This window comes from Chroicocephalus ridibundus, chromosome 1 (assembly GCF_963924245.1).
Source record: "Chroicocephalus ridibundus chromosome 1, bChrRid1.1, whole genome shotgun sequence".
NCBI lineage: Eukaryota > Metazoa > Chordata > Aves > Charadriiformes > Laridae > Chroicocephalus > Chroicocephalus ridibundus.
Window position 1 is genome coordinate 153,924,142 of NC_086284.1, and position 25,611 is coordinate 153,949,752.

General features: G+C 50.4%; 1 protein-coding gene across 5 annotated transcripts in view; it reads left to right on the forward strand.

Annotated features, from left to right (window-relative positions):
* Positions 1-6,034: 6,034 nt before the first annotated feature.
* Positions 6,035-25,611, forward strand: part of SLC6A13 (solute carrier family 6 member 13) — a 39,411-nt gene continuing 19,834 nt past the window's right edge. Inside the window, exons 1-6 of one of the 5 annotated variants that reach the window (XM_063318869.1) lie at positions 6,035-6,173; positions 12,691-12,909; positions 17,443-17,577; positions 18,610-18,750; positions 19,360-19,444; positions 22,419-22,551. In XM_063318869.1, the coding sequence (XP_063174939.1) occupies positions 6,035-6,173; positions 12,691-12,909; positions 17,443-17,577; positions 18,610-18,750; positions 19,360-19,444; positions 22,419-22,551 (852 nt within the window). Of the gene's footprint in view, positions 6,174-11,042; positions 11,109-12,628; positions 12,910-17,442; positions 17,578-18,609; positions 18,751-19,359; positions 19,445-22,418; positions 22,552-25,611 lie in introns of those variants that run through there. The other 4 variants (XM_063318884.1, XM_063318895.1, XM_063318877.1 and 1 more) reach the window with 4 other exon arrangements.

Sequence of the window (25,611 nt, forward strand, 5' to 3'; positions counted from 1 at the left end):
CGCTGCCTCTGTTCCCAGGTTGCCGCAGTCCCTGCTCAGTCTGGCAGCAGCTCAAGTCACCCGCTGGGAACGGGGCACACCGCTTTCCCCTCTGGAGAAAGGGGGTGTTTGCTGCTCTATGATAATAGCAGTGGGCCCTACACAAATGCAAATTACAAATTTGAGAAGCGGCTCAGATTTTAGTGGGATGTGAGATGAACAGCGCATTCTGTTCGCTTCTGTCAGCTAATGGTTTAACGTTTCCCTTTATACAGCTGGAAATCTAGTTAGCCGCCTCTTGTGTGTGTCCCTGCAATGGCGTTATCAGAGCGAAATACTGCAAAGATCAAAATCGAGACATCAGTGTATCAATAGCGTTGCATCCCATTATTTCCTCGCCGGCTTTCCTGATAGTCCCTCGTGCAGGAGGGAGGCAGGAGACAGATGCCTTAGCTTTGCCTAGAAACATTCTTGGGAGAGAAAACTGCTGCACACCAGTGTGTGAGGGTACCTGGTGAAGAAGTAGTGGAATCATCTGGTAGCAACCCTGCCTATTGCTGATGAACCCCCAGGTGAGTGCATGGTACTTCTGTCCTTCACCTGTTGCTGGAAGGTGGTGCTCTACTGGTGCAGCTGCAAACCATTATCCAGGTTTGTATCCATACTGGGAAGGTTTAAAGACAGCTGGGCTGTGTGTTTTCTGGGTGTTGTGCCTCACACTGGGGCCTTTTCTATAGTTTTTAACCAAGATTGGCAGATCTTACTTCTGGCAACTCTCTTTCACAATTACTGTTGTATGAAAGGAGACCCATGGAGTAGCTTTCCAGAGGGAAACCAGAGTCTTTGCCCTGTGGAGTGGGAAAACCTCCTGGTAATGAACATGTGCGTGGCGTGTCTGATGATTGTGAAGGAGGGAAGAAGCTGAAGTAGTCCGGCACTGATGCCCTAATCCTTGGATTATCACTCACTGTGTCTGCAGGGAATGTAGGTGCAGAAGAAAGTAGATCATAGGTGGTTTTCAGAAGAATTAAGGAGTTTAGGAGAGTGCTCCCCGTGATGTTTGTGATGTTTTAGTGGCCTGTCATACCTCTGGTATTTGTGCAAGCCGCACTTCTTAGAAGGGAATGAGTGACAGGTTATGGATTAAATAGTAACGAGGCAATACAGTGCTCCAAAAGACCTTATAACGGCCTTCCAGTACCTAAAGGGGGCCTACAGGAGGGATGGGGAGGGACTCTTTATCAGGGAGTGTCATGATAGGACACGGGGTAACGGTCTCAAACTGAAAGAGGGTAGATTTAGATTGGATATCAGGAAGAAATTCTTTACTGTGAGGGTGGTGAGGCACTGGAACAGGTTTCGCAGAGAAGTTGTGGAGGCCCCATCCCTGGAGGTGTTCAAGGCCAGGCTGGATGGAGTTTTGAGCAGCCTGGTCTAGTGGGAGGTGTCCCTGCCCATGGCAGGGGGGTTGGAACTAGGTGATCTTTAAGGTCCCTTCCAACACAAACCATTCTCTCTGTGTGTATGTTTGTTCCTGAATGAGCACGTGTGCACAGAAATTGAAGTCTAGAACACTGATTTCCCCTGGCTTCTGGTAGGAATACACTTGGAATGAACAAACCCCAGGATTGAGGGGTGTTAGAAAATTAGAGAATACACAAAACTAAACAAATAACAAATAATGGAGGAGAGTACAAAGCAACAGAAAAGCTATTTACAACTTAATTAAAAAAAACCCAAAACTATTTTTTCTTGCTGAGTAAGTAAGGCAATTCTAGGAAGATGATGGGTCAGATTCCTGTCTGGAGCAGAAAGCAGGCACTTTTTTTTTTTTTTTTGTAACTCCTGTTTAGAGCATGCAGAGTGCTCCCACACAAGCAACACCTGGGATTTCTGCAAAAAGAAACTTGCTTCGCTTTGTTCTAATAAACAGCTGTTTTAAGTCCCTGTTCCTCTCTCAGCTCCGTGATCTCAAAGAAACACTTTTGTTTCTTGTGCTTTTTGCTTTCTTCCTGCAGGGCCTTCCCATTACACCTTGGGAAATCCCTGCTCCCAGGGAAGTGAGGCCAAAGAAAATCAGGAGAAAATCCCTTTGCAGGGTCTTTTTTCTCCTCCCAAACCCCTTTCCCTTCCCAGCAGGGGAGGTCTCACCTCCCGCCCTTACAGGGCTGCCTGTCTACTTCCAGAGAAGCTGTGGGACACTGAACTGCTTTGCTGGAGCTTTTCCTACCTCACAGCTCAGCATTTCCTTACCCCGCTGCAGGGAATCATGGAGCTGCCGTTCCCCTCCTCCAAGCCGGAGCGTCCTGCGTGCAGGTTAGCACCTTCCTGCTGTCCTGTCAGCCTTGGATGATCCTCCAGCTTCTCCAGTTGCTGGAAGCGGAGAGGTTCTGTGTGACTCAGCCTTTCCAGGCAGTGCCGGGCTGAGCTTGGGAAGGGAATGGGAGCATGTGCATCTTCAGACTACTTTTGACAGTGGCTGTGGGCCATTCCCAGCGCTGCTGCAGTCAATGGGCTGTGTGGGGTGTCGCTTGGGTCCCTCACCATGGCAGACAAAGCCTGGTTTTATCCCTCCAGTAAGTTCCTCCCTCCTGAAGTCCCGCTAGCCTCTGTCTTTCCTACTCAGCAAGCCGAGCACTATGTCCATTAGCATTATTAGGACCAGATTTGGATCGCAATAAAAAAAGGGCTGTTTTCTGGTTTGCTCTGGTGTAAATCCACAGCTTCTGCTTTAGCAGTAGGATGTATGCTGGTGCTGCTACGCAGCTCAAACGTTGCGGTAAGAAACTTGTAGGGTAAATAAGACCAGTCTCCTTTTCCTCTAGATCCCAGTAATGGTGAATACCAAGATGAAAGGTTTAATTGGCTCCATATTTTTAATTATTCCCCTCATCTGGATACACCATCATGGATGCTTTACATTTATTTTTTTTTTTCTCTGATTGCCATGAAAACTGCACACCTGGGTGTGACTGACTTAATTAAACCACATTGCCAGCACTCATCAGATGATTTGCGAGCAGTGACGGACACTCTGCCTTAGTTTGCAGGGGCCAGGAATGAAGTGTCTTCTAGCAAGAGGAATGATGCTCTGAGCCTGTCTGGCTGAAGGAAGGTAATTAATCAGTTAATTAAAGTTCATGATGGAAAACTGTGCTTTTGCGTATTTCTCCCTCTGACCTCTTGGTCAGGTCAGCCCCTGTGTGTTTTATTTCAGGTGGGCAGCAGCATTTGAATTCATGGTGGCAAGAGGGTAAGGTAGCTTGGAATTTGGTATTCAAAAATGACAAAGAGTGAAGCACATGAACAGCAGCACCCCTTTCGTTCCACGGGGAGACGGCTGCTCCCAAGCAATGCCAAGAAGCTACCTGCTCCATGAAGCGCATGGCTTTGCTAATAACTCGGTGCCTGGGCACCAACCCCCTGCTCCGCTGCCCTTCCTCCTCTTGACTGGAAGGGTTAGCTTTCTTCAGGCATCAGCTGGCTCTGATTTGAGGCTTAGCTTTTTCATCTCTGGTATTCATCAATAGAAAAATAAGATTGCCTTAAGTTATCAAAACTTGCAAATGACTCCTTACCTAAATTTTTTGAGCCAAAAATGTCTAACCCTGAAAGAAAGAGACTGAGTGTCATGATATGTTGCAACGGACCACCAGAACAGGAATGACTTGTAGGCAGGAGATGAGCCTCGGTGTGAAGCTTGCTTCAGGCAGAATCCCATCCATCTGGGAAGATGTCTTAAAGGCTCTAGGTCTTGCTCGTGTTATGTCTCAAAGCCCCACCAAGTACTGAGCCAGGTCGGTAGACGAGTGGTAGGGAGCACATTTCCAGTGCGTGAGCTCCTTTTTTAAGCTGTCTGCAGGGGTAACTCTGCGCTCTGTGTGTCTACCTACGCTACCTTGCAGGGACCTCCGCAGGGCAGCCAAGGGGGAGGTTAGAGAAGACAGGCAGCACAGGTCCCTCCGCTTCCTCCTGCCCTGCCTCAGGCTGGAGGCTGCTGCGGAAGCAAAACAAGAGACACAAACTGCTTCTGGCGAGCAGCAGCTGGGAGCAGGTGTGTGCTCTGCGATGGTGGGGAAGTTCTGCAGAGCCTTGTGGGGTGCCCTGGATCTGGCGGCATTTTGGGGGTGGGCTGTGGACTCTCAGGTGGTGCTTCCCCGTGCTTGCCCAGGAGCTCAGCTGGGGCATGCCTGCTGAGAGCTGCCTGGGATGTTTTGAAGAGGCAATGCCTCCTGGCAAGGCAGGGGCTCTCTAAAAATCTCCTGTATTTCTGATTTCAGGAAAAACTGAACCCATGTTTTATTCTTATTGACTGTTTTTGAAATGCCAAAGTTTTTCGCTTTGCCATCTCTTACTTAGAAAACTTCTTTCTGAGAAACTTTAAGAAAACTTTCTCTCATTCTGCCCACCAATGACTGCCTATTGGATTTTCTCCCAGAATGGAAACTTTGTATTCTGAGTAGTTACCAGCCCAGTAGGTCTCATGAATTAAAAAGTATCCTTTTTTTTTTTTTAGTGTATGTTAATAAGTATGAACAGATTCTCTGAGAAACTTACCCAGACTTTGCCTGTTTAAAACCAGATTATGGGTTTTCTGTGCAAGAATCAGTCAAGCGGGTGCAACCCTGTCTTACCTCTGAGAAAAGCTTTTCCTTTTTCCTGCCGGAACATCCCTCTTCCAGGCAGACAGGACAGAGGGGCGTTTAAAATCTCAGTCCTATCCATGGCTTTGATTTCATTCTTTCTGCAGACAGCCTGTTTCAGATTTGTATCTTCATCTCAGAGGAGTAAGGTGTGCAGAGCATAAGGAAAGACCATCATTCTGGTGGTCCCATTATACAGCTCCTTCTCTACCCCCTAGTCTACCCTGTACCTAATCAATCTGCTGATCTTATACATCTCGCTTCTGGGACACTTAAGCAATATTGCTATCATTACTAGCCTGAAATTATGATCTGCTTTGCATATGGTTCTTGATAGGAAAATGCCCTCTAATTAGCTCCTTGTCTGTGAAAACAAGCTGGCGCGTTTTATTTTCTGGATGCAAACCGTCAGTTTTCACATCAGGAGGTTGATGACTAGTCTTCAGAAGGGTGGTGATTCCTGCTCTCTCCCTAAAACGTGCTCAGGCTCTGTTCCTGCAGTTACTCTGCAAGAGTTTGTTCAGGCTGCCCGGGTGCTGCTAAAGTGGAACTAGGGAAGAGCCCTGAGGAACTGGTGGTAGCTGCTGAAGTTGGGAGGAAAGCAGAAGGAGATACTAAAAAGATTTGAAGTCTTCAGGTGCAGGAGTCTTTGCTTGCTAGTCAACTGTAGGTTATATTATATGTTATCAGCATATATATATAGGTATCTATACATATGTTCTTATAACTGCATAACCCTGTGGTGCTTTCATTTTGTCCATAAATGAAATGGGGATACTTTGGAATTCTGAGCAGGAAAAAAAACCCTGTTCCTTGCTCACGTGTGCAAAGTGTTTAACAGAGACAAGCTACTAAGCAAAAGTCAAAGCAGAGGTAAGACGTAAATCACTCAGATCTGCCTGCCCGGGCACTCCTGCCGCGCTTGTGTGTGCAACCCAAATGCCTGCACATTCCCATCTTAGTCTTGGGTTTGCTGTTCCAGAAGAGCAGGCGCACACTGGAGAAGCACTGCTGTGTCCATCCTGTTCTGGGAGAACAACCATCGGCACTGGATGTAGCTGAGACAGTAGCGAAGGGGATGGGCAGCTCTGTTTTGTGGCTAGGAATTCACGTTACGGCCAAGGCAGATCTGGGAGCACGGTCCTTTTGGTCTCAACTTATCTCCCCCTGTGCTCTACCACTTTTCATCAGAGGTGCATAGAGAGGGACTCACCAGCACGCTGTCAGCCTGTGCACCGAGCACAGTGCAAGCTTCACCCTTAGCTTCTGCGTGCAGAGGAGCCGGGGCTTCGGCAGCGATATCTGCAGGAGAGGGTTCTCCAGTGCTGTACGCGCTGTGAGCGTGCTGTTCTGCGCTCAGGCTGGTCCCTGCGCTCTGGCTAGCGCAGGAGCATCATCCGTTTATCTCCTGTATGCAGAACACGGTGTCCACAGACAGTCGTATCTTGCCCCACAAGCAGCCCAGGCACAAAAGTGAGGCCTCCACTGCTCTGCAGGCATCCAGTGGGGACAGGGTTTTTCTTGCATCAGGATTCTGGTCATTATTTGGAGGTGGGTATTTGCTATGGAGTCTGCATCCGAATGAGGTTGTCCAAATGGCTGCTGTAGCATCCTCTGTCACTGCGGGATCTGCAGGCTCTTGCAATGGCTTTTGGCTCCTGCCGTCGTAGTTTCCAAACATATATGCCTTTCTGGGAGGGAGCTTAGTGGCTCAAGCAGGAGTCAATCCTTTGCGCTTACTTTGGCTTCTTAATTTACTGAGCGGTCTCCAGGTTCCTGTAATGCGCCAGCCATTACCAGCCTCTATTTATCCCCATTCTCTGCATATTTGTGACAATTTTGCTTGCTACAGCCATGGTCACTTAAGCCGAATAATATTTTCAGGCTGTGAAAAAGCCAGTAGCAGGGTGGTTATCAGATAGAGGAAACGCGTCGTATTTGCTCTGGCCCTTGGTTCCCAGATAACATAACGGCAAATTGTGTTCCTGGAAGCTGGGGGGTGGCTTGCAAGATTACACGGCCCCAAAACACATGGAGGCAGTTTGTCATGTGTGACAGAGGCGCGGAGGGGGCGGTGGAAGTGGGGAGGATGACTGCTTTCGGTGCTCAGCAAAGGTCACGTGGTTGATGGCTTCTTCACCTCGGGAACGCTGAAGCAGCAGCAATTGTGCCCTAGCCCCTCTCCTAAAAGTGGTTTGGTGGGTTAAGAGCATAAATTCATTTGAAACTTGCTGCTACTTGCAGAGCAGTAAGAGACTGTGTATGTCTCCCAGTAACCATTTTCCTCTCCTCTTTTCCCCTCATCATCCCTCTAAGTGGGTGCCTTTGAACCCCTCCTTTTAGGTTTGAACCATCTCTCTGGGTCGCTGGAGGTGTCTGGGTGCTTTGGAGGAGAAAAGTCTAATTAACGGTTGTTCCCTGCTCAGCTGGATGTAAATGCAAGACCAGACTTGGGAGTGGGTCCTGTGGTTCCTACTAGAGCATGCAGAGCCGATGCTGGTGTGATGGGGTGGGCTGGGGCCAGTTCCTGTGCACATCTGACCCAGAAAATGTCTAAGAACCTTGTTATCTCCAGAGGAAGCTCATTCCAGGTTTGCTTTGCCTGAGCTGCGAGCACTTGCTCAGAAGAACCTCAGCTGCTGGTAGAACGGGACAAAGCTGAAGACAGAAGCTGCGGTAAATCATAAAATAGTTCAGGTTGGAAGGAACCTTAAAGATCACCTAGTTCCAATCCCCCTGCCATGGGCAGGGACATCTCCCACTAGACCAGGCTGCTCAAAGCCCCATCCAGCCTGGCCTTGAACACTTCCAGGGCTGGGGCATCCACCACCTCCCTGGGCAACCTGTTCCAGTGCCTCACCACCCTCACAGGAAAGAATTTCTTCCTGATATCTAACCTAAATCTACCCTCTTGCAGTTTAAAACTGTTACCCCTCGTCCTATCGCTACTGTCCCTGATAAAGAGTCCCTCCCCAGCTTTCCTGTAGGCCCCTTCTAGGTACTGGAAGGCCACTATAAGGTCTCCCTGGAGCCTTCTCTTCTCCAGGCTGAACAACCCCAACTCTCTCAGCCTGTCCTCATAGGAGAGGTGCTCTAGCCCTCTGATCGTCTTCACGGCCCTCCTCTGGACTCACTCCAACAGGTTGTAAGGTAAAGAGAAAGATAAGCAAAATGCAATGTAAATATCAGGAGAGGAAGCAATAGCCTCTAGGATCAGGATTATCCAGCCCTCATCCTGGCTGAGGCGTCAGGTACGTTGGCAGAGACGCCCTGGTCCAGTGCTCTTGCTCTTCTCCAAAATGGTTGTTGGGGAAGAAGGGGCTAAGCCATCCGTGCACCAGCACTGTGCTGCTCTGCACCAGCGAGGGCAGCCTGGCAGCCTGTCTGGACGCGGGAGCTGCTTCGGGACCCGCTCAGGGCGGCACCGCTCCAGCACAGGCTGTCCCAGTAAACAGTGGGTCAGGGCCCAGCTGCCTGGGACGGGGCTGGGAGGACGGTGGCTGCTCGGCTGTCACCGTCTTCAGCCCTGCGCTCTGGGGGGTTGCTAAACAGGCAGACTTTCATTTCGTACCTCCGTCAGGGGAAGCCACTCACAAAATGTGCCCTTGTGCCATCCTGGGGGTGGCATGAACGCAATGCACGTGGGATGGGCGCCAGCGCTTGTGGCACTGGGAGGAAGATGCTCTGCAGCCACCCGGTGAGGTTCAGCTTGCACAGCTCCAGGTGGCACAGGCTGTTGTGAAAGCCCTTCCCTGGTGTTCTTCTTATCCGTATAAATAAATATATGTATGTGCATCTATCCAAATATTTTTAAATGGCGTTATCTCAGTAGATCTCAGGGCAAAATTATTTTCCTGTTACTACAGCGTGCATGTCATCTCGGCTTGCTCCTTTATTATTTGTTTTAAAGATTCACATTTTTCTACCTCTTTTATTTGTTTCTTGAAAACCTGTCTCCTAAGGTTTTGTTTCTGACTGTCCCCTTCTTCCACTTGGCTTAGATATGGTTACAGACTCGAAATCTTAGACATCAAGATTTCATCCTTTGCGTTTTTCCCTTTAGATTTTCATTGCCCCGATGGGCCGACTACAAGTCCCTCCGAGTTTCTTTGCCTTCTGCAATTTCAAAAATGTGTATTGAAAAAGTCTTTTTCTGTCGTCTTAAGTGATCCTTTGCGATATTTGGTGGTTCTCTTCTCTTCCTATCTTCAGTAAAAAGATGAATTTTTTGTTTTTAAATCTCTCAAGTAACATCTCCCAAAACCATATGGACTTTTTCTTGTTTCACCCCAGAAGACGTGTAAAGTGATGTTTTACTTTAAATATGCTTTGCTCAGGACTTTCCAGCTTGCTTTTGCACTTGTAGATTTAATATTTCCCCCTGCTGCTTATGTTTACACTGGACATTTGTTTTCATTTTCGACTTATTGTTGTGTTCAGTGCAGTCTTATCTCGCCGGGCGGAAGTCAAATAGTTTGTTATTGATTACACGGTGTCCTATCATAGTCTATTAGTTCCTGCCAATTAGCTTGTCTTGTTGGTAAGATTATTGCCATCGGTGCGCTGTGGTGATGGTTGTTATCCAGGGATATTTGAGCAGTGATGCTGATGCACACAATAGTTTTTAGAATCTCTATATTTTCATATTCATGAATTAAATGTTTCCATATTCAGCCTCCTCTCTCCTTACACCAATTTGTTGCACAAGGCAAGGTATTATTTGACCTTGCTGGTGTTTTTTAATCCCTGTATCCTTACCCAATTTAACAACTATGCTATTTGCTGTGAGATGGTTTCTGCGCAGGGATTTTCTCCGATTCTCTCCATCTTGCCTAATTCCTCCTGTGGAACATCTTCCCTGTTTTCCAGCAGTCACTAATTTGAGGACTGGCGCTGAGTGTGTTATTTGGGCCATCCTGCTTAATCACTGCTGCTGAGGAGGAGCAGCCCTTTGTGAATTTGCCTAGTTCCTTTCAGAATGATATTCTGTGGCAAGGGCCATGGGTACCATGTTTAATTAATTATGCACAGTGGGAGGAAAAAGTATTTCCTTTTGGTTTAAATCTGAATATTTCATCAGATGCCATTAGTTCTTGCAGATGTAATAAATGGTATATTCATCTTCTCTCTTTTCCTTTTTTCCTTGTTTCCTAGACCTTTGTTGTCATCCTCTTTTTATCCTAGGCATCTCTTCCCGAGTCGAGGAGTTGTTGTGTCACCTCTGCCCGTCCCTCTTCCTTTTCCCTGTTTCTCCTGTCGGAAGTCCGGTGCTGTGTGGGTACATCATAAATTGATGTGGTGATGCTGCAGTTTTTTGCTGTTTCATTCCTCTCGTCCTCCTAATACCTCCTCACATTGCCTGTACACAGCTCAGGTTTTGCCGCTGTTTTGCAGGCCTTATACAAGGACTCTGAACCCAAAAGTGTGATTTTTATTTTTTCCTCTCTCTTGCCCCAGGTATTCATCAATGGATGTAATAAAAATATTTTAAAACCCTGCCTTGCTTACATCCTTGGACCATCACAGCTGTAACACATCTACCTTGAACAATATCTTGTTCTGTTTGCCTTTTTTATGGCCTCAAAGCATGTAGCTAATGCCATGAAGTAACTACCTGCAGTAATCCCAAGACCTCCTTCCCAACAAGCCGCAGCTAATTTTGCAACCCCATGTTGGGTACGCACAACTGGGGCTGGTTTTCTCCCTGCTGCGTGATTTTTTCATCTGCTGCTTGACTGCCTGTTCCTGTTGTGGTTTCTGGGGTGATGTCCCGGAATGGGGCAGTGCTGCTCCTGGGAAAGACCAGTGGCAAAAATCCCTGTGTGCGAGGGAAGAGAGTTTGCAACCTGTTGAATTTCTGAATGAGGCTGTTTTGGGTCATTGGTAAGGAACAGCAGAGAGTTCAGCAGCCTTTATTTCCAGCTCAGAGCTCTGCTGCCTGCCGCTGCTCCCGGCCACGGCACAGCCTGGGCATCACAGGTCAGGCTGCGATGCAGGACCTTGCCCTGTGTCCGTGTCCTCCCTGCCAAGGGGAGAACCCGCGATGTGAATTCACCGTGAATTCCAGTTTTGGCTTTTACTTCTTCCCAGCAGGTTTCGGGGCTTCGTCTCCCTTGGGCAGGGCTGTGAGGGCACCGGTGTGGGGTGGTCTCCCCTTTCTCCCACGCCTCCAGGGACAGTGTTGGGCAGAGAGACGATGGAGAGCGGGAGACGAGCGGTCCCCGGCCCGGGAGGGAGAGCACTGGCGGAGGCGGCGTGAGCCCTTCTCGCAGGCGGGGGGGAACGAGCCCCTTTGTACTGGCCATGAAATCAGTCATGTGTAGGTTTTTGTCCAGCCCTGGGGGGTGGGGGAAGGAATGTGGGTTGGGCAAAGTCTAGGATTACACCACCGCTGAATTTTTCTTTCCACACTTTAAATAGCCAGCACCTTTCGGTCCTGCCTTCGCGTCTCCCTTCGGCTCGCGCCCCGACAGCGCCGTCCGCAAGGTAACACCTCTGCCCCTGTCTTCTTCTGCCCTGCTCCCCCCGCGCCCCGCACCCACCCGGGTCTGCCGTGGAGGAGAGGTCACGGTGCGCTTTCTGCCTGTTTAATCATTTTCTAGCGTGGAGGGGTCCTCCCAGCCCTTCCTTGCAGCCGCTGTCAAACGCCTGCCAGTGTTTCTTGCTCCTCTTCACGTCCCAAAGTGTTTTGTAGGGGGAGGGGAGAGGTTGAAAAGAGGTTGAAAGTGCTGCTTTGCCTTTTTTTTTTCTTTTTTTTTTTTTCCCCTCCTCTCTCCCTGGATGGGGGAGAGTGTCATTTGCTGCCAGTGCCTTTTCCTGCTCTCCTGGCGAGGCGGTTGCAGGCGGGAATGAATGGCAGCATTTGGCTGGGGCTGGGGGAGCTGCCTCTGTGGGACACAAGCAGGCTCGAGGGCTGGCACCGTGCAGAAGGAAGGTGGCCTCCTTGGCACACAGTCCTCAGCAATCCCAGCTTTGGCACTAGGTGTTGGTGGGAACCACAGTCCTCACTCTTTGCCCCACGGGGCTCGGCGGCCAGAAGGGCATCCTGCCCATGAGGAACTGGCTCAAATACACCCTGAGACTCCTAAATGGCTGCAGCACAGCTGGTGCCATCCGTGCCTGTCTCCTCGCTGTGCTCTGAGGCACCAGTGGTGAACCAGCAGTCACTTATGCTATGCCCTGGCTTTCTTTGGAGGAGAGGTGTCCTCTAGGCGGTTGTGGGGGGAAGATGGGACCGCAGGAGAGGTACCCACCTACTCCGTGCTGATCCTCTACTTCTCTTAGAGATCTATATGAAGACGGGAGAAACTCTCACAGTACCAAAGCTTCCCAAGAGCCGTGGGGACCTTCTGTAGGCAATAGGCAGATGTTTGGAGGGGCAGACTCTGGGAGAGGAGAGATGCCACATGGCCATGGATGGCATCTGCACTCTTTCTTCTCCTGAAATTACAAGGACAGCACCATCCTGAAAAATTACTTTTTCTTGCACCCTAGTAGATTGACAGCAACAGCCACCACCACCAAAAGCAGAAATTTCTTTCCCTCATACTTCAGTTTGTCCTCTTCCTGCATCTAAGACTTCTCTGTGTTTTGTCACTTTCATTACATGGTCTGCAAAACCAGACCTTGGTAAGCAACAATAGGGGAGAAGAGAAACCCTTATAAAATATCTTGTCAAGTATTTGGTCCTGCTCTCATCCCCCTCCAGCCCCAAGTCTGTTCCCCGTGTCTGCTGCAGTGGGAGCTCCAGCCTGGCTGAACTACTGGGTCTTCCATGTAACGCTGTGCTTAGAGGATGGGCTTCCAGAAGCAGAAGTGTTCTAAGATGAGTCAATTAAAAATAATGAAACTGACAGTGGTTTTTAAGGACTAGTTTTGGACTGAGAAATGAAAGTGTATGCATGCTTTTAGTGCCTTGCTGCCAGCGGGAATCATTATAAGGAGCAAGAGAGGCATGATTCAGTGTGTGTGTACGTGTTTCCTCTCCCCTCTCTTGCCTCCCATAGCCCAAACTTCTGCCTCATTGCATGGCTTGTGCTGAACGTAATGGAGGAAACTCCTTCTGAAGGTGCGATGGATTGCAGAGTCCCTGGAGCCGTCAGCAATGGTGAAATGGTGCCCACACAACCCAGCATGGAAAAAGAGAAGGAGAAGGAGGAGGAGGACCAGACCCTGGAGCGAGGGCAGTGGAACAACAAGCTGGAGTACGTCCTGTCCGTGGCTGGGGAGATCATCGGCCTGGGAAATGTCTGGCGCTTCCCCTACCTCTGCTACAAGAATGGTGGAGGTGAGTGCAGCCCCATCCCCGGTCAGCCCCAGGGATCCCTGGTCACCAGCATCCCTCCACGGTCCCTCCTGCCTCTGCGACACTGGTGTCTGGCCCTACTCACTGCTGGCAGCAGCTTCTCAGCAATGACCAAGTCATGAGTCTAAAGAGAGGATACCAACCTACTGGTGTGGTGCTGCTGTCTGGGCCATGGATGGGGTCTGTTTTGACCCTGTGGGACGTGGGTGACCGAGTAGTGATGTCCCAGGGTTTCTATTTGGCTCTCTTTCCCCAAGGTGTGTGGAGTCCTGGTCCTGCTGGTGAGGTGGGTGTCCATCAGCAGAAGGAGGCAGGATAACCCACGTAGGGGGCTCGGCTCACTGAGCAATGTGACTCATCCCAGGCACCTCTTCCTTGAGAAGCACCAGGCACCCTGTGCAAACAAGGTGGCAAGTCCCGGCAACGCATCCAGGAGCAGTGCAGGAGGATGCAGGGCATCGTAGTCCTCATGGATGCTGTGAGGAGCTGCAGCATTTCCTGGAGGCTTGGGGAGCCTCTGAGGGGCTCTTGACCACAGGTCCTGGTCCGGTGTCTGGTCATGGAGGGGTCACCCTCAGGGACTGGTCCTGAAGCAGGGACAGGGCAGAGCGAGAGGGTTTTCCTTGCCTTGGTGTAGAAGCACAGCACCCCTCCTGCACCCCATGATGCCCTCAGAGCATCCACCGGAGCTGCAAGCATGTGGGAGAGGGGACATGAGCCTCTGAGCCACACAGCAGGGCTGTGAGGTGTGCGGATGGACATGCTTGATGGAGAGAGAGGGAGCGGAGCATCACTGCTACCGGGAAGGTGCCAGCACGTCAGTGCTGCTCAGGCTGTGCCCAGTAGTGACCGGTGGCCGATCCTCCGTGAGTCCAGGCTGCCCTGTTTCTTGGCCACAGATCTGGGCTCGCTTTTGCAGGTGGAGGGTTGCCGTGGGCTTTTCCAGGTGTTTGTGCCTGCTTTTAGTTTGTGGTTGCCTTTTAAGAGAGAAAACTATTTAAAAAATGAAAGCTCAAAGCTTTTCTTGAGCTTGGCTTGGAGGCCCATGGAGAAGAGGGAGTTGCTCTCCCTGTCTGCTGATTAATTGCTAATTGGGCTCTCCGGAAGGGCAGGGGAGAGGGGAAACGGTGCTTGGCTGGGAGCTGGCAGGGAGCGAGCGCTGGGGACCCAGGGCTGAAATCCCCTGGCTTGAGCTTGGAGTAGTCTCATGGGCCTCACTAAACTGCTTTCATCCCAGTGGCATAAAAGAGGATTAATCGCTGTTTAGCTACTTTCACGCCGTGCTTTGCTCAGCGCTTGTTTCTTTTCACCAGGTGGTCGGGCATTTTCTTCCCCTTGTTGAGAAAGGAGGATTTATCATGTTTTCTTTTTTCCACGGGGAACGTTTCTTGTCTGCTTGCTGAGCCGTTTCTTCTCCCACCGCTGCACCCTTCCCAAGTGCCATCCCATCAGGGGGAGTGGGACCTGGGATCCTGTCCCGGCACCCCTTGCCTTGGGCATCATGGGAGAGCTCAGGGAGGGCTCTGGGGAAAGGGGAGCAGTCGTGTGTGGTTGGACAGCAGAGGCAAGACGCAAAGCGATTTCTCAGCCTTTTTTTCCCCCAAGAAATGGGCCTGAAGCAAAGCCCTGTGAAGGAACAGAGACTATGAGGACTTTGAAGTCTCGGGCAACTTTTTCATCTCCGGCCCCCTTCCCATGAGGTTGGAGAAAGGATGGCGCACGAGACTTTTGTGCAGAGAGGAGAGGGTTTCCCATATGGTTTTTATGGGTGGTGTGACCAGGCTGTGCAGGACTCGGGGCTCCCTCCTTCACCACGGCGTCCAGCCTGCTGGTGCTGTGTCACATCCCTTGTAATGCCTCGAGATTAATTTTAAAAGCTGCCAGAGGTGTTCTCCTGCACTCCTTTAGGGAGGCCGGTCTGTGCATTTGCTTCTCTGGTCCATCAATAAAGGTGAGGGACCCTTATTTAATTTCCAGCTCCAGGTCAATCATGGTCAGCTTACAACCACGGCCAACGTACAGCCTTGCTCCAGCGTTAGCGTCCGGCTGAAATATCTCTGCCCCACTGCCTGACTTTTCCTCCCCTGGCTGAACTGTGCGCAGGCAGTGGTGATAACTGCTCTCAGCTCTTGCTTTGCTGCCCTGAATAAGTCAGGCTTTTCGCAAAAAAGGTATCTGCAAAATCTGAGCTATGCAGAGAGAGGCAGCCGGCTGCTTTTCCTTTCTTTCGGGATGTTTCCACATAACAAAGAAAGAGTAGTTCCCTTACGTATTTAGCGCTTGGTGTTTGATAGCTAGGTCCTATATGGTGGTGGTGGTGGTGGGAAGGGAAAGAGCAAAAAGTGTTCTTTTTGCTCTTGTTGGCTTTTGCTTTTGCTTCCCATGTCGGGGTCAGGCCCTCCCTGGGCAAGCTGGCCCCGACGATTGGGAAATACCGGGGAAGCCTGTCTGGTGGTGTTGCTGCCGGTGCCGCACGCCCTCCCCAGCGCTCCCCAAACTGGCCGGTCCCAAGGGCCCACCGCCGTCCCTGCAGGAAAACCTCTGCCAGGTGTTGGCGTTCACCCCCGGGGGAGTTTGGATGGGGCTGGGCCACAGGGACACCACAGCGCCGGGGGGGCTGTGCTTCTGGACCCCCATCGCTTGCAGTCCCCCACCATGGGCTGCCCTCCCTGGCCCCCACAGAACAGGGTGTCTGGGCAGGGTGGCCCTGCTGGGCACCTCTCCTGGCCTTTTCCTCCCTGCCTGCTGCCCTTCCCTGCCCTCTGACAGCTGCAACAAGATGGGGGTGGCAGCGGGGCTGGCTGGCGTCGGGGTCGTCCCACCCTGCCTGTCCCCCTCCAAACCGGGGGGCGAGAGGAGCAGGGCAGATGACAGCCCCTGGCCCAAACATGTCTCTGGAAATCCCTCCTTTACCCCATTGTAATTTCGCATTATTTCACAGCCCGCATGTTGGGACCCTCCAGTTAAGACTCCCAAAGCATGAAAACTGCGTGAAACCTGGGATAATTGGAGGTGCTGAGAAGGGTGACGGGCCAGAGGGCAGGCTGCACCTACGGGAAACCCAGGCTGGGGAGCTCGACCTGCCACCTCAGAGACTGTCCCTGGGATCCCCTGGCTGCAGTTGAGTTAAATACAAACTTTTATACGAGAAAAGGAAAACTTATGATGATATGATTGCACGCCAGTTGGGAGTGAAGGGGATGGCATTGATACAACCATTTCCCCTGCTCTTTGCCCTCACCAACTTCTATTTACTGGTAGAGAGCGAGCTTGTGGGCAGGTGCTCGTTGTTCCCCCGGGGCTGCCAGGTATCAGCATCCCTTCAGCTGCTGTTTGCCCATGGGGAGCTGCCAAGATGCTCTCCCTGTCTATTTTGTTGGCTGCATTTTTTTTTTTTTTGCAAGAAGGGGAGGGCTGTGGCTCTGTACCCCGCTGGGAAAAGCGTGGGGTGGGACTTATGGCTGGTCCCCAAAGTCCGTCTTTCCCTCTCCCTGCCCCTGCATGCTAGCTAAGCTTCTTAATGAAATCTCTTGGGTTTTACTTGTGCACTGGGATTGTTATTTCCTATACAACCCCACAGACCCGACCCCAGGGCCTGTTAGCACCTTGCTGGCACAGAAAAGGCCTATGCAGGGAAAAAGTGTTTTAGTGGCTGGCTGGATTGTCACCTCTGACCCTGCGTGTCCCTCCGAGCCTGCCGCAGCCCCACTGCTACCACTCGGGGCTACACCTTTACATGCCAGCTCCTCCTCCTGCCCCATGTCCCTGCCTTTGAGCGGCTTTCGTGGCATGTTAGTGCAGTAAGGAACGCGGACCACCTTGCAGGACTGCCTCCTGTGCTCTGCGGGGTAAAAGCCATTCCTGCATTTAACATTAGCCTGGGGTAATCAAAAGCCTGATGCGTTTTATCTCTCCCTGCCTGTTTTTTTTTGACAGGGCTTGGCCAGGAGGGCAGCCCTGGCCGCTGGCATGAGGTACATACATACTTTCCTGCACTTCTTGCTTTTCGTTTGGGTGTCTGCTGCTATTTGGTGAGCAAATGATTGAGCAAACCCACAGCCTGGGTGAAGGTGTCGGTCTCTATGTGCTCCTCAGTGCCTTGGTGGTGTCATCTGTGGGCTTGTCAGCTTATTCAGTCAGAATAACTAACTTGAAAGGAGTCACCAAGTTGATGAAAAGTCACAATAGTTTTAGAACAGGGTGTTCTTTCTATACAGCTACTGAGAACTTGTTCCACTCTTTTCTGCAGAAAATTCAGGCCTAGAAACTTTCCTTTCCTCTCCACCTTTTCTAAATGTTGAGTTTCTTGTGCAATTGCATCACTCTGGGAGATGAAACGTGAGGAAAATCCCTTTTTCCTGGCACCCCTGTCCATGGCCTTCTCCCCCCACAGCCCCCACCCCTCCCAGGCTGTGCCCCCACCAAGAGGAACCTGCTCCATGTCAGGTTGAAGATGGGCTGACCCTGGTCACCCCATGGGGCTTATTTTGCCTATCTGCTGCTTGAATCTGCCAGGTGCCTTCTTCATCCCCTACCTCATCTTCCTCTTCACCTGCGGGATCCCCGTCTTTTTCCTGGAGACGGCGCTGGGGCAGTATACCAGCCAGGGAGGGGTGACAGCCTGGCGCAGGATCTGCCCCCTCTTCGAAGGTGAGTGGGCTGAGCCCAGGAGGGCACAGTGAGGTGGGGGGATCGTGGGGCCCCAGTGGGATGAGCAGTGATGGGTCTCCCCACAGCCCAGCTCCTTACATACCTCCATGCATCTTCTGCCCACCCCTGGGGATCCCAGCCTAGGAGGACTGCCAGCTGCACCCTTTCCAAAATTACACTGGAAAAATTCATCGCCTTTCCAACTAAGAAGTTCCTATTGTTATGCTACATCCCAGCTTCCTTCTTCACTGCCATGGCTCTGGCCAGGAGCTTCGTACCCAAATCAAGGTTGTCCTCCAAGAGCTAATTGATGAAAATGCTTCTAGAGGTTAAGAAGAACCTAAAACATGCTACTGGTTTTTTTAAGTCAATGCTATGTCATTTTCCTGAGTTTGCAAATGGCTTAAAACCTTCGTGGTGAAAGGTGTCAGCTGTCTTAATAAATTGTTAGCCGTCAGATCCACTTGTAGCACTGTTTCAGCACAGTTATCCGGCCTCAAGCCACTTTCCATGATTTCTCTGAAAGTCTCAGTTGCCTCCTCTCCATATACCAAAACCTTCAGTTGCTCCTCTGACACCTGCCAGAGAAGGTGTGTGGTGTTAATACAAAACATTCCCAAACAGTGAAAAGGGATGAGTGAACAAAATAAAAAGTGAATTTAGGTAGAAGGGGTGTTATTCAGCAGATGGAGCACCGTCATATGTTTCTGTCCCCCTGTGGCTTTCCAACCACAATATGCCCATCCCCTGCCCAGACTCCCTCCCCTTGCCACCCTTTCACCAGGGAAGGCTGTAGTGGGTTTGTAGGAAGAGGGGGTCCTTGATGCCCCTGCTTGGACCCCTGCTGATGCAGCATGGTGGGCTTTGGGGAGGGGATGATGGCTCTGGCAGCCACCCCAGTGGCATTCATCTGGCAGTGCAGACAAAACGTGGAGCCACAGATGAAAACACTGGGTGAGCACCTCCCAAGGGGAGTCCTGTTCCTGGCCCCTGGCACGTGGGTCACCTGCCTTTGGGGCTCACTTTCTGCAGGAATTGGCTACGCCTCACAGGTCATCGTCATACTGCTGAACTTCTACTACATCATTGTCCTGGCCTGGGCCTTGTTTTATCTCTTCAGTTCGTTCACCATCGACCTCCCTTGGGGCAGCTGTGACCACGAGTGGAACACAGGTGGGTGTGGAGCCCTCACCCAGTCCTCCACCAGCTCTTGGCAGAGGGAAACCTGCTGCTGCCCAGGGCCAAACCTCAGGAGAGTGGCTCGCCCCTGCTTGGGTGGGACTGCTGGTAGGGGTGGGGAGTGCTGGGTCACTGTGGTGATGCCGGTGCTTTTGGGGAAGAGGTTCCATTGATCTGTGTCTTTGCTAGAGAGCACCAGTGCTGTCACTGCCCAACAACTTGCAGCTCCTGCCCAGGGCTGTGCAGTGGTGGCCTCCCCAGTGGCTCCTGCTCTGGGCTCCAGCCACTGTGGGCACCTTCCTTCTTAGCATCTTCTAGTCATCCCATGCTCTGTGTTAGCTATAGACCCAGTGCTAGTCAGGACTGCTCGCCATGCCCACTAGAAGGAAAAAATAAATGTCATCATCTGAATTGTCCTAGGTTTCTTGCTAGCCTTACCCTGGAGGAGACTGCTTTTGTGCATTTTTGGGACTACACAAAATTTGTCTGAGTCAATGTCAACGAATGTTGACACCGTGGATGGAATGGGAGGGATTTTTCAGATCCTCTGGTACTCCAGCCACTGCTACTTACTCTCCCTTTTTCCCTGGACCTCTCCCGCAGGGAACTGCATGGAGCTCCAGAAGGCAAACTCAACACTCAATGTGACCAATGAAAATGCCACCTCCCCTGTCATCGAATTCTGGGAGTAAGTAAAGGACAGGCCTGTACCCCCTTTTTCTAACCCCCTTTCCTCCAGGACTTCCCTAGGCAAGGAACAAACCCTGCAGCAGTACTTCCTATTAACCCATCCTTGCCCGAAGAGGACACAAGAGAGGAAGCTGGGCAGGTCAGGGTGAAGGCTCTCAGAGGCAGCAGTGCCATCAGTGAGGGTAACATCGCTGGGCTTGTGGTGTTTGTCTGGAGCTGTGCTGGCATGCCTCAGAGCCATCTGACTTTCTCCTTCTCTGATGTTGCATTCCTGTCCCTCTGGACTTTTTGGGCTTCTTGGTCTCACTGACCTCAGTGATGGCTAGCTGACTGTGCGAGGCCTTACCTCACCTCACTGATGCTTTGCCTTCTTCGGTCCTTGATGTTTCATTTATTCTCCTTTTCTCCATTTGTGCAGAACCCTCATTTGTGCGTGCTTCTCTCCCTGCCTTCTCCCTTGCTCTTCATTGCCAGCTGTGAACTTCCTTATACAGTTGTTTCCTCCTGCAAAGTAGGTGAATTGGCTGCCTGCTCCCCATCCTGAAGCTTTGGTTCAGACTTACCCAGGGTGCAAACCTCAACAAAATTAGTTGCGCTCGCTCAGTGGCCGTTACCCTGTGATTTGAATTACAGTTTATATATCTGCTGGATTATCCGTTGCTCTTGTTCTGTTTGGAGCAGTCTGCCCCATGCAGCCGTTGACCTGCCTGGTGGCTGCATCCAGTCTAACTCTTGCTCAGGACACGGGTGCCAAGGCTATAGGTGGTAGTGGGGTGAGGTCTCTCGTGATCCACAGAGCAGCAGCTCTGCAATGGGTTTTTGTCTGCAAGTTTTGCAAGCTGTAGCATGGTCAGCTGTTGAAGAGGAGGCCTTAAAGCCCTGTGGTGTACTGCATGCGTTCACGCTGGTGATGGAGTAGGTGATCTTTCCTTTGAATCCCTGCTACTGTGCGATACCAGCAGGTTCCTGGGAGGCTCTGGCATGGCGGATGGCGACTTTTGTATGTGGGTAGCCTTCATCTTAAAAGCAGAAAAAGTGATGTTTTTATTTTAAAGCGACTAATATGCAAGCTATCTTGAGGGGAGAAGCTCACCAAAATTGAAATGAAGTGCTGATGTCAACTCACTTCACGGTGAAATTTGCTCCCTCCTTTTCATTGTTTTCTCCCCTTGTGTTAGTTACCCTGAGGTACAGAGTAGCTTTGTTTATGGCACGAAGGCATAGGCTTGCTGGCTGGGGATCTCCGATGATCCTCAGCATCTCCTGGGAGAAGGGGCACAGTTAAGCGCTGAGCCCTGGCTATCAGACTGTGCAAGTAACCCCTCTGCTGCCACCATGGATTTCCCTTGTGCGTTTAGATGGGTGGAGGGCTCTGCCTTCGGCAGCGCTCCCGAGTGCTGTCAGCGCGGGGAGCACACAGTACCTCCCACGCACTCCTGGCTCAGCACAGGGATACAGTTGTTAAATTTCAAAGTTTTTGAACTTTCTTTGTCTCCTGTGTGTTCTCTGAGCCTGCACTCTCCCTCTCCCTGCTGCTCACATGTGATTAGATGGTGGCCTGCCTTGGACTGCTTTTCCTGAGGCTGGATGCTGGAAAAGCTGTGTTCCCATCGCTGCGTGACCACGTCCATTTACTAGGGAATCGGTACACAGGACTGGAAATTTCCACTCTCCATTGATTCCCATGGAGCATCTGTTCCTGCCCACCCTGGGCGGGGAGGTAGGAGGCCACCCTTTCTTCGAGAAGCACTGACCTTCCAGTGGTGGCCTCTTCTGAGGCCTCTTCTGGCTGCAGTACAGTGCCCAGTTAGTTACGGTCTGCTGACACCCTTTCCCCACTGGTTACAGAGTCCGTGTCCTTAGAAGCAGGGACAGAGCAACATGACGAAATGTATCTGGCAGAGCAGAGCTATTTTTCCAACCCCTCTCTCATCCTCTCAATCTGCTGCGAGGCGGTGGGGCAGGAAAAGGAGGCAGTGTGTCTTCGACCGCTGTTATCCAGAAACGTGACCTTTATTTTGGGGTAATTGGTGTCTTTTGCAGCAGGGTGGGCATTGCTGCTGTGCTCCAGAATAGTGCGTGTCCCTCTCTGCCTGTCTCAGGCTTGGGTTTTTGGGACTGCACAATGGTGTTTCATGCTCAGATCCATCTGTATGGTGCAGGAGATGGAGGCGGGTGAGTCTGTACTTCTGCAATTGATGAGGAAGATTTGACATACACATGGCATGGAAAGCTGCTATATGGCCAGGATGAGACCATAAGACCTTAGCTGAACCAAAGTCCATCTAGTCCAGGATCCTGTCTCCACACTGGCTGAAAAAAGACGCCCAAGGTGGCCTCTTCTGACTGTGCAATGGGGATTATTGTGGTCTTGGTTGGGTCTTAGTCATGGTATGGGCTGCTATGCTGTTCTGGGTCCTGAGGTGAAGCATGTAGCTGCTCCTAAAGACAGAAGTATGGTATCGAGAAGGGGTTGGACAGCATTGCTTCTTGGGTGGTTCTGATGGATTCTGCATGGTAAATTCAATGTATCATTCACTTTTGATGTTTGAAGCATGTCAGAAAGATAGGTGAACTTTGTAATGTGCATGAAAAAGGCTCAGGCAGAGCCTGTGTGTGCAAAGTGCTGCGTGTTCTTGCAGAGAGAGAGCTCTTACTCTAGAGGACAGGACAGGTGAAGGGTGGGAGGAGGACAGGAGAAGAAATGTCTTGGCCCAACAGGCCAGCACTGGAGTGAGCGTAGAAGCAAGTGTCCATGACTGATTTGTCAGGCTTGTAGTACTTTTAAGAGGGAAGCACAGCTTGATTCCTCTAAGGCTTGCAGCTCAGACCTGGGTCTTGCTAGTAAGACAGCTCTTCTCCCCAAAGCCATCAGGTGCTGTGGAGGTGTGGTGAGAACCAGTGTAGTGTTGGGAATGTTAGTGGCCAACATCAGTGACACCTGGATGCTCCTTTGCTTCCCCCCAATGCAGGAGGAGAGTACTAAAGATTTCCGATGGCATCCAGCACCTGGGCAGCCTGCGCTGGGAGCTGGCTCTGTGTCTCTTACTGGCGTGGATCATCTGTTACTTCTGCATTTGGAAAGGGGTCAAGTCCACAGGCAAGGTGAGTCCTTGGTTCACATCAAGACTCTTCACTTGATCACAGCTGGAGTGCTTGATGTACTCACCTTTTGTACGTTCAGAGAGGTCCTAGGGATCCCCTGGGAACCACCTTCTGACTAATCTGGCAGGAGCCTGTGGGTCTCAACTTGCAGCAGGAGTATAAGCCAGGCTCTGTGGTTTGGTTGGGAAACGATGGGAGTGCTGAGATGTCTCAGAGCGTTAACTTCCAAGATGTACATCCCCATCTGATCCCTCTCCATCCATAGGCCCAGGAGACCCTGTAATCTTCCTATTCATGGGGTGGTTGCGTGTTCCCCTCCCTCCCACCATAGTGTGAGCAAGCAGTGTGTCTTTGCCTCTGCTGGCAAGTGCAGCTGGAAAATCTTCAAATTCATTAGATATTAACAAAGGTAACTCTGATGGCCTTAACGCTCTCTGCCTCATCTCCATGGGGATAATCTTTTTTCCTTTTTGTTCATCACAACTCTTCCTAGAATCCCTCATATTCCCCTGCAATAAAGGTCATCTTTCCCCCCGTCCCCCACAGTGGTCACCACGGAGATATTTCTTTGAATGCTTCTTGGAAGGGTTGGTGTGACTGTCCAGCTCCATCTCATGCTCCCTCTGTTGCAGAGTGTGCCACTGTCATTTGCACTGACCCCATCACTTAGTTTCCGCTGCTGCCTCCTGACCTGCTCTCAGCCAGCTTTGTCTGGAGCCAGCAAGAACAGATGGAAATGAAAAGGTTTAGTATGTCGTCTAAACGGTGTCTTTTCAGCAGGCTTTGAACAAGACATCATGTGTGATGGGGTGTAAATTTTAGCTGCTTCCATTTCCATCAAGTTGATGGCATGGATGTTAGCAGTTTCTCCTGCTTCCAGAATGGTCTGGGATTATGAAACATGACGGGGAAATCAAGCAGCTTGCAGTCATGATGTTTTCTTGTTTCCATGGAGTAAAATTAGAAGAAAAGAGCAACTGCTTGCTGTAGTGGCCTGGTAAAAGAAAGCAGAGGCAGTATAATAACAGCAAATATGATACTAAGATACAGCAAACATAGTGTGGGAAGTGCTGAGAACAAATTCCATCTATTTTAGATACAAGTTCTAGGTTAAATGCAAGTGCTTTTTACCAAAAAGGACTAGCAATGGTGCGATTTTCCTCTCCTTGAAAACAGAAACCTTTTAGTAAAGCAACAGTGTCCACAGGTTTATTAACCCTCTGCATAATAATCCAGCTAAAATGATGTCTGTGGGCATACAATCGTATTGGGGAAGAGAGATGTACCTTAGTCCTGGGGATTTGCCAGCGGAAGGGCGAGCACCGCGAGCTGAAATTACCCTACTCAGAAGAGCAGCAGCAGTTCGCGTCCTCCCACGTGGGGACTGCCTGTCCCTGAAGAGCGCTTGCAGATGCAGGAGGTTGTCACAGATGGAACCACTTTGCCGAGGCATGTGGATCAGGTTCAATAAAAACCCTGGATGTTGTTGACCAGCATGTGACAGAACGATCACACTGATCCCGGCAAGGTTCCTAGTGATGTAGTTAGTGCTAACAATGCCCAAGAAATAAAAAGATTGGGTCCAAGCCAAGCACTGAGTAATATCTCATTGGATCCAGATGTTCCTGTTGTTAGATAGAAGTTTGGCACCCTTAGTCCAGCAAAACTTTCTCCAAATTCAGGCCTCTGGTCTCAGTGCAGATGTGAGTGACTGTTCACTGTGAGTGAAAAGCTTTATGTGCTAATTCATGCAGGCTGTAAAACACATAGAATGTCACCAAAATGTGAATCCAAATCATGTGCCAGACAACTACCAGTTTGTGTTCTGAGCTCCGAAAATTGATGTTATGTAGAGATACAACTGAGAATGTGCAAACTGGCATCCGGGAACAATGTGCACTAGGATCTAAAGGCAATGGGTTGGTTTTATGATTTTTGGTTTTAATCTTGCTTTCATGAGCTGAGAAAGATTAGACTTGCATCCTGTCATTTCCCGAAGGAAGAATTTGGTTGTGTGGTAAATACAGGCATGATTGTTAAACTCGTAGGTCCTGAAGATTTGATTAACTGTCACTGAAAAGCTCTAAATCAGAGACTCCTTGAAAATTTGAGAGGGAAATGAATGATGGTGTTTGCCTGTGTTGAACGAAGCTGTCCCTGGGTTCCTTCAGCCTTCAGGATGCAGATTCGAGGGACACAGATGGATCTGCTCACACAGACGTCTCAGGCAATCGTGAGCCCCAGCAAGGAGGTGTTTGTCACCAACCTCTGTGGCGTTACCCAAGACTGCTGTGATATATAGAGCAGAGCACATGAAATGCATAGAAAACCTGGAGCTGCAGGCAGTGATGATAATCTGGTAGTGGTGTTTTTCAAGGATCTCTCAAATCCTTCTGTCCTTCCTCATTACAATGCTGAATCACTGAAGAGTGTGTATCTTGACTTAGAGGAGGACTCGCGTTGCAGGGTCAGGTGTTTTGGACATCGCTTTATTCAGATGGAGTACATCAGAGTGGATCCAGAAGAAATCTCTTTTTGAATCGCTACTCAGATCATAATGAGTACCTAGGGGCAGAGCGAAGTTCGTTGTGTTGTCCAGGGAAATCATACGCTCATTCTTAGTAGGACCTCCTCTAATGCAGAAACTGCTATAGCTGTGGCAGACCCTGTAACCTCTGCTCAGGGATGGTGGGCCTTAGGTAGATTTTGAATCACTTCATTTTGGATGGATGGGCAGGCGCAAGAAATAGATCATTTCACATCATTACATCTTGCGGTTCCTCCAGAGATGAGCTTTAGCGCTCTGGTGCGTAACTGCCCAAGCTGAGAAAAGAGCTGTGGGGTCATGTTCAGGGGAAGCGTGCTGATGTGGATCCTCACTCTGCACACCCACACAGGAAAAACCTGAAGGAGCAACATTTCTTTTTTGGCCTAGCATGATCATAGAATCATAGGGTTGGAAGGGATCTCTGGAGATCATCTAGTCCAACCCCCCTGCCACAGCAGGGTCACCTACAGCAGGTTGCACAGGAACGCGTCCAGGCGGGTTTTGAATGTCTC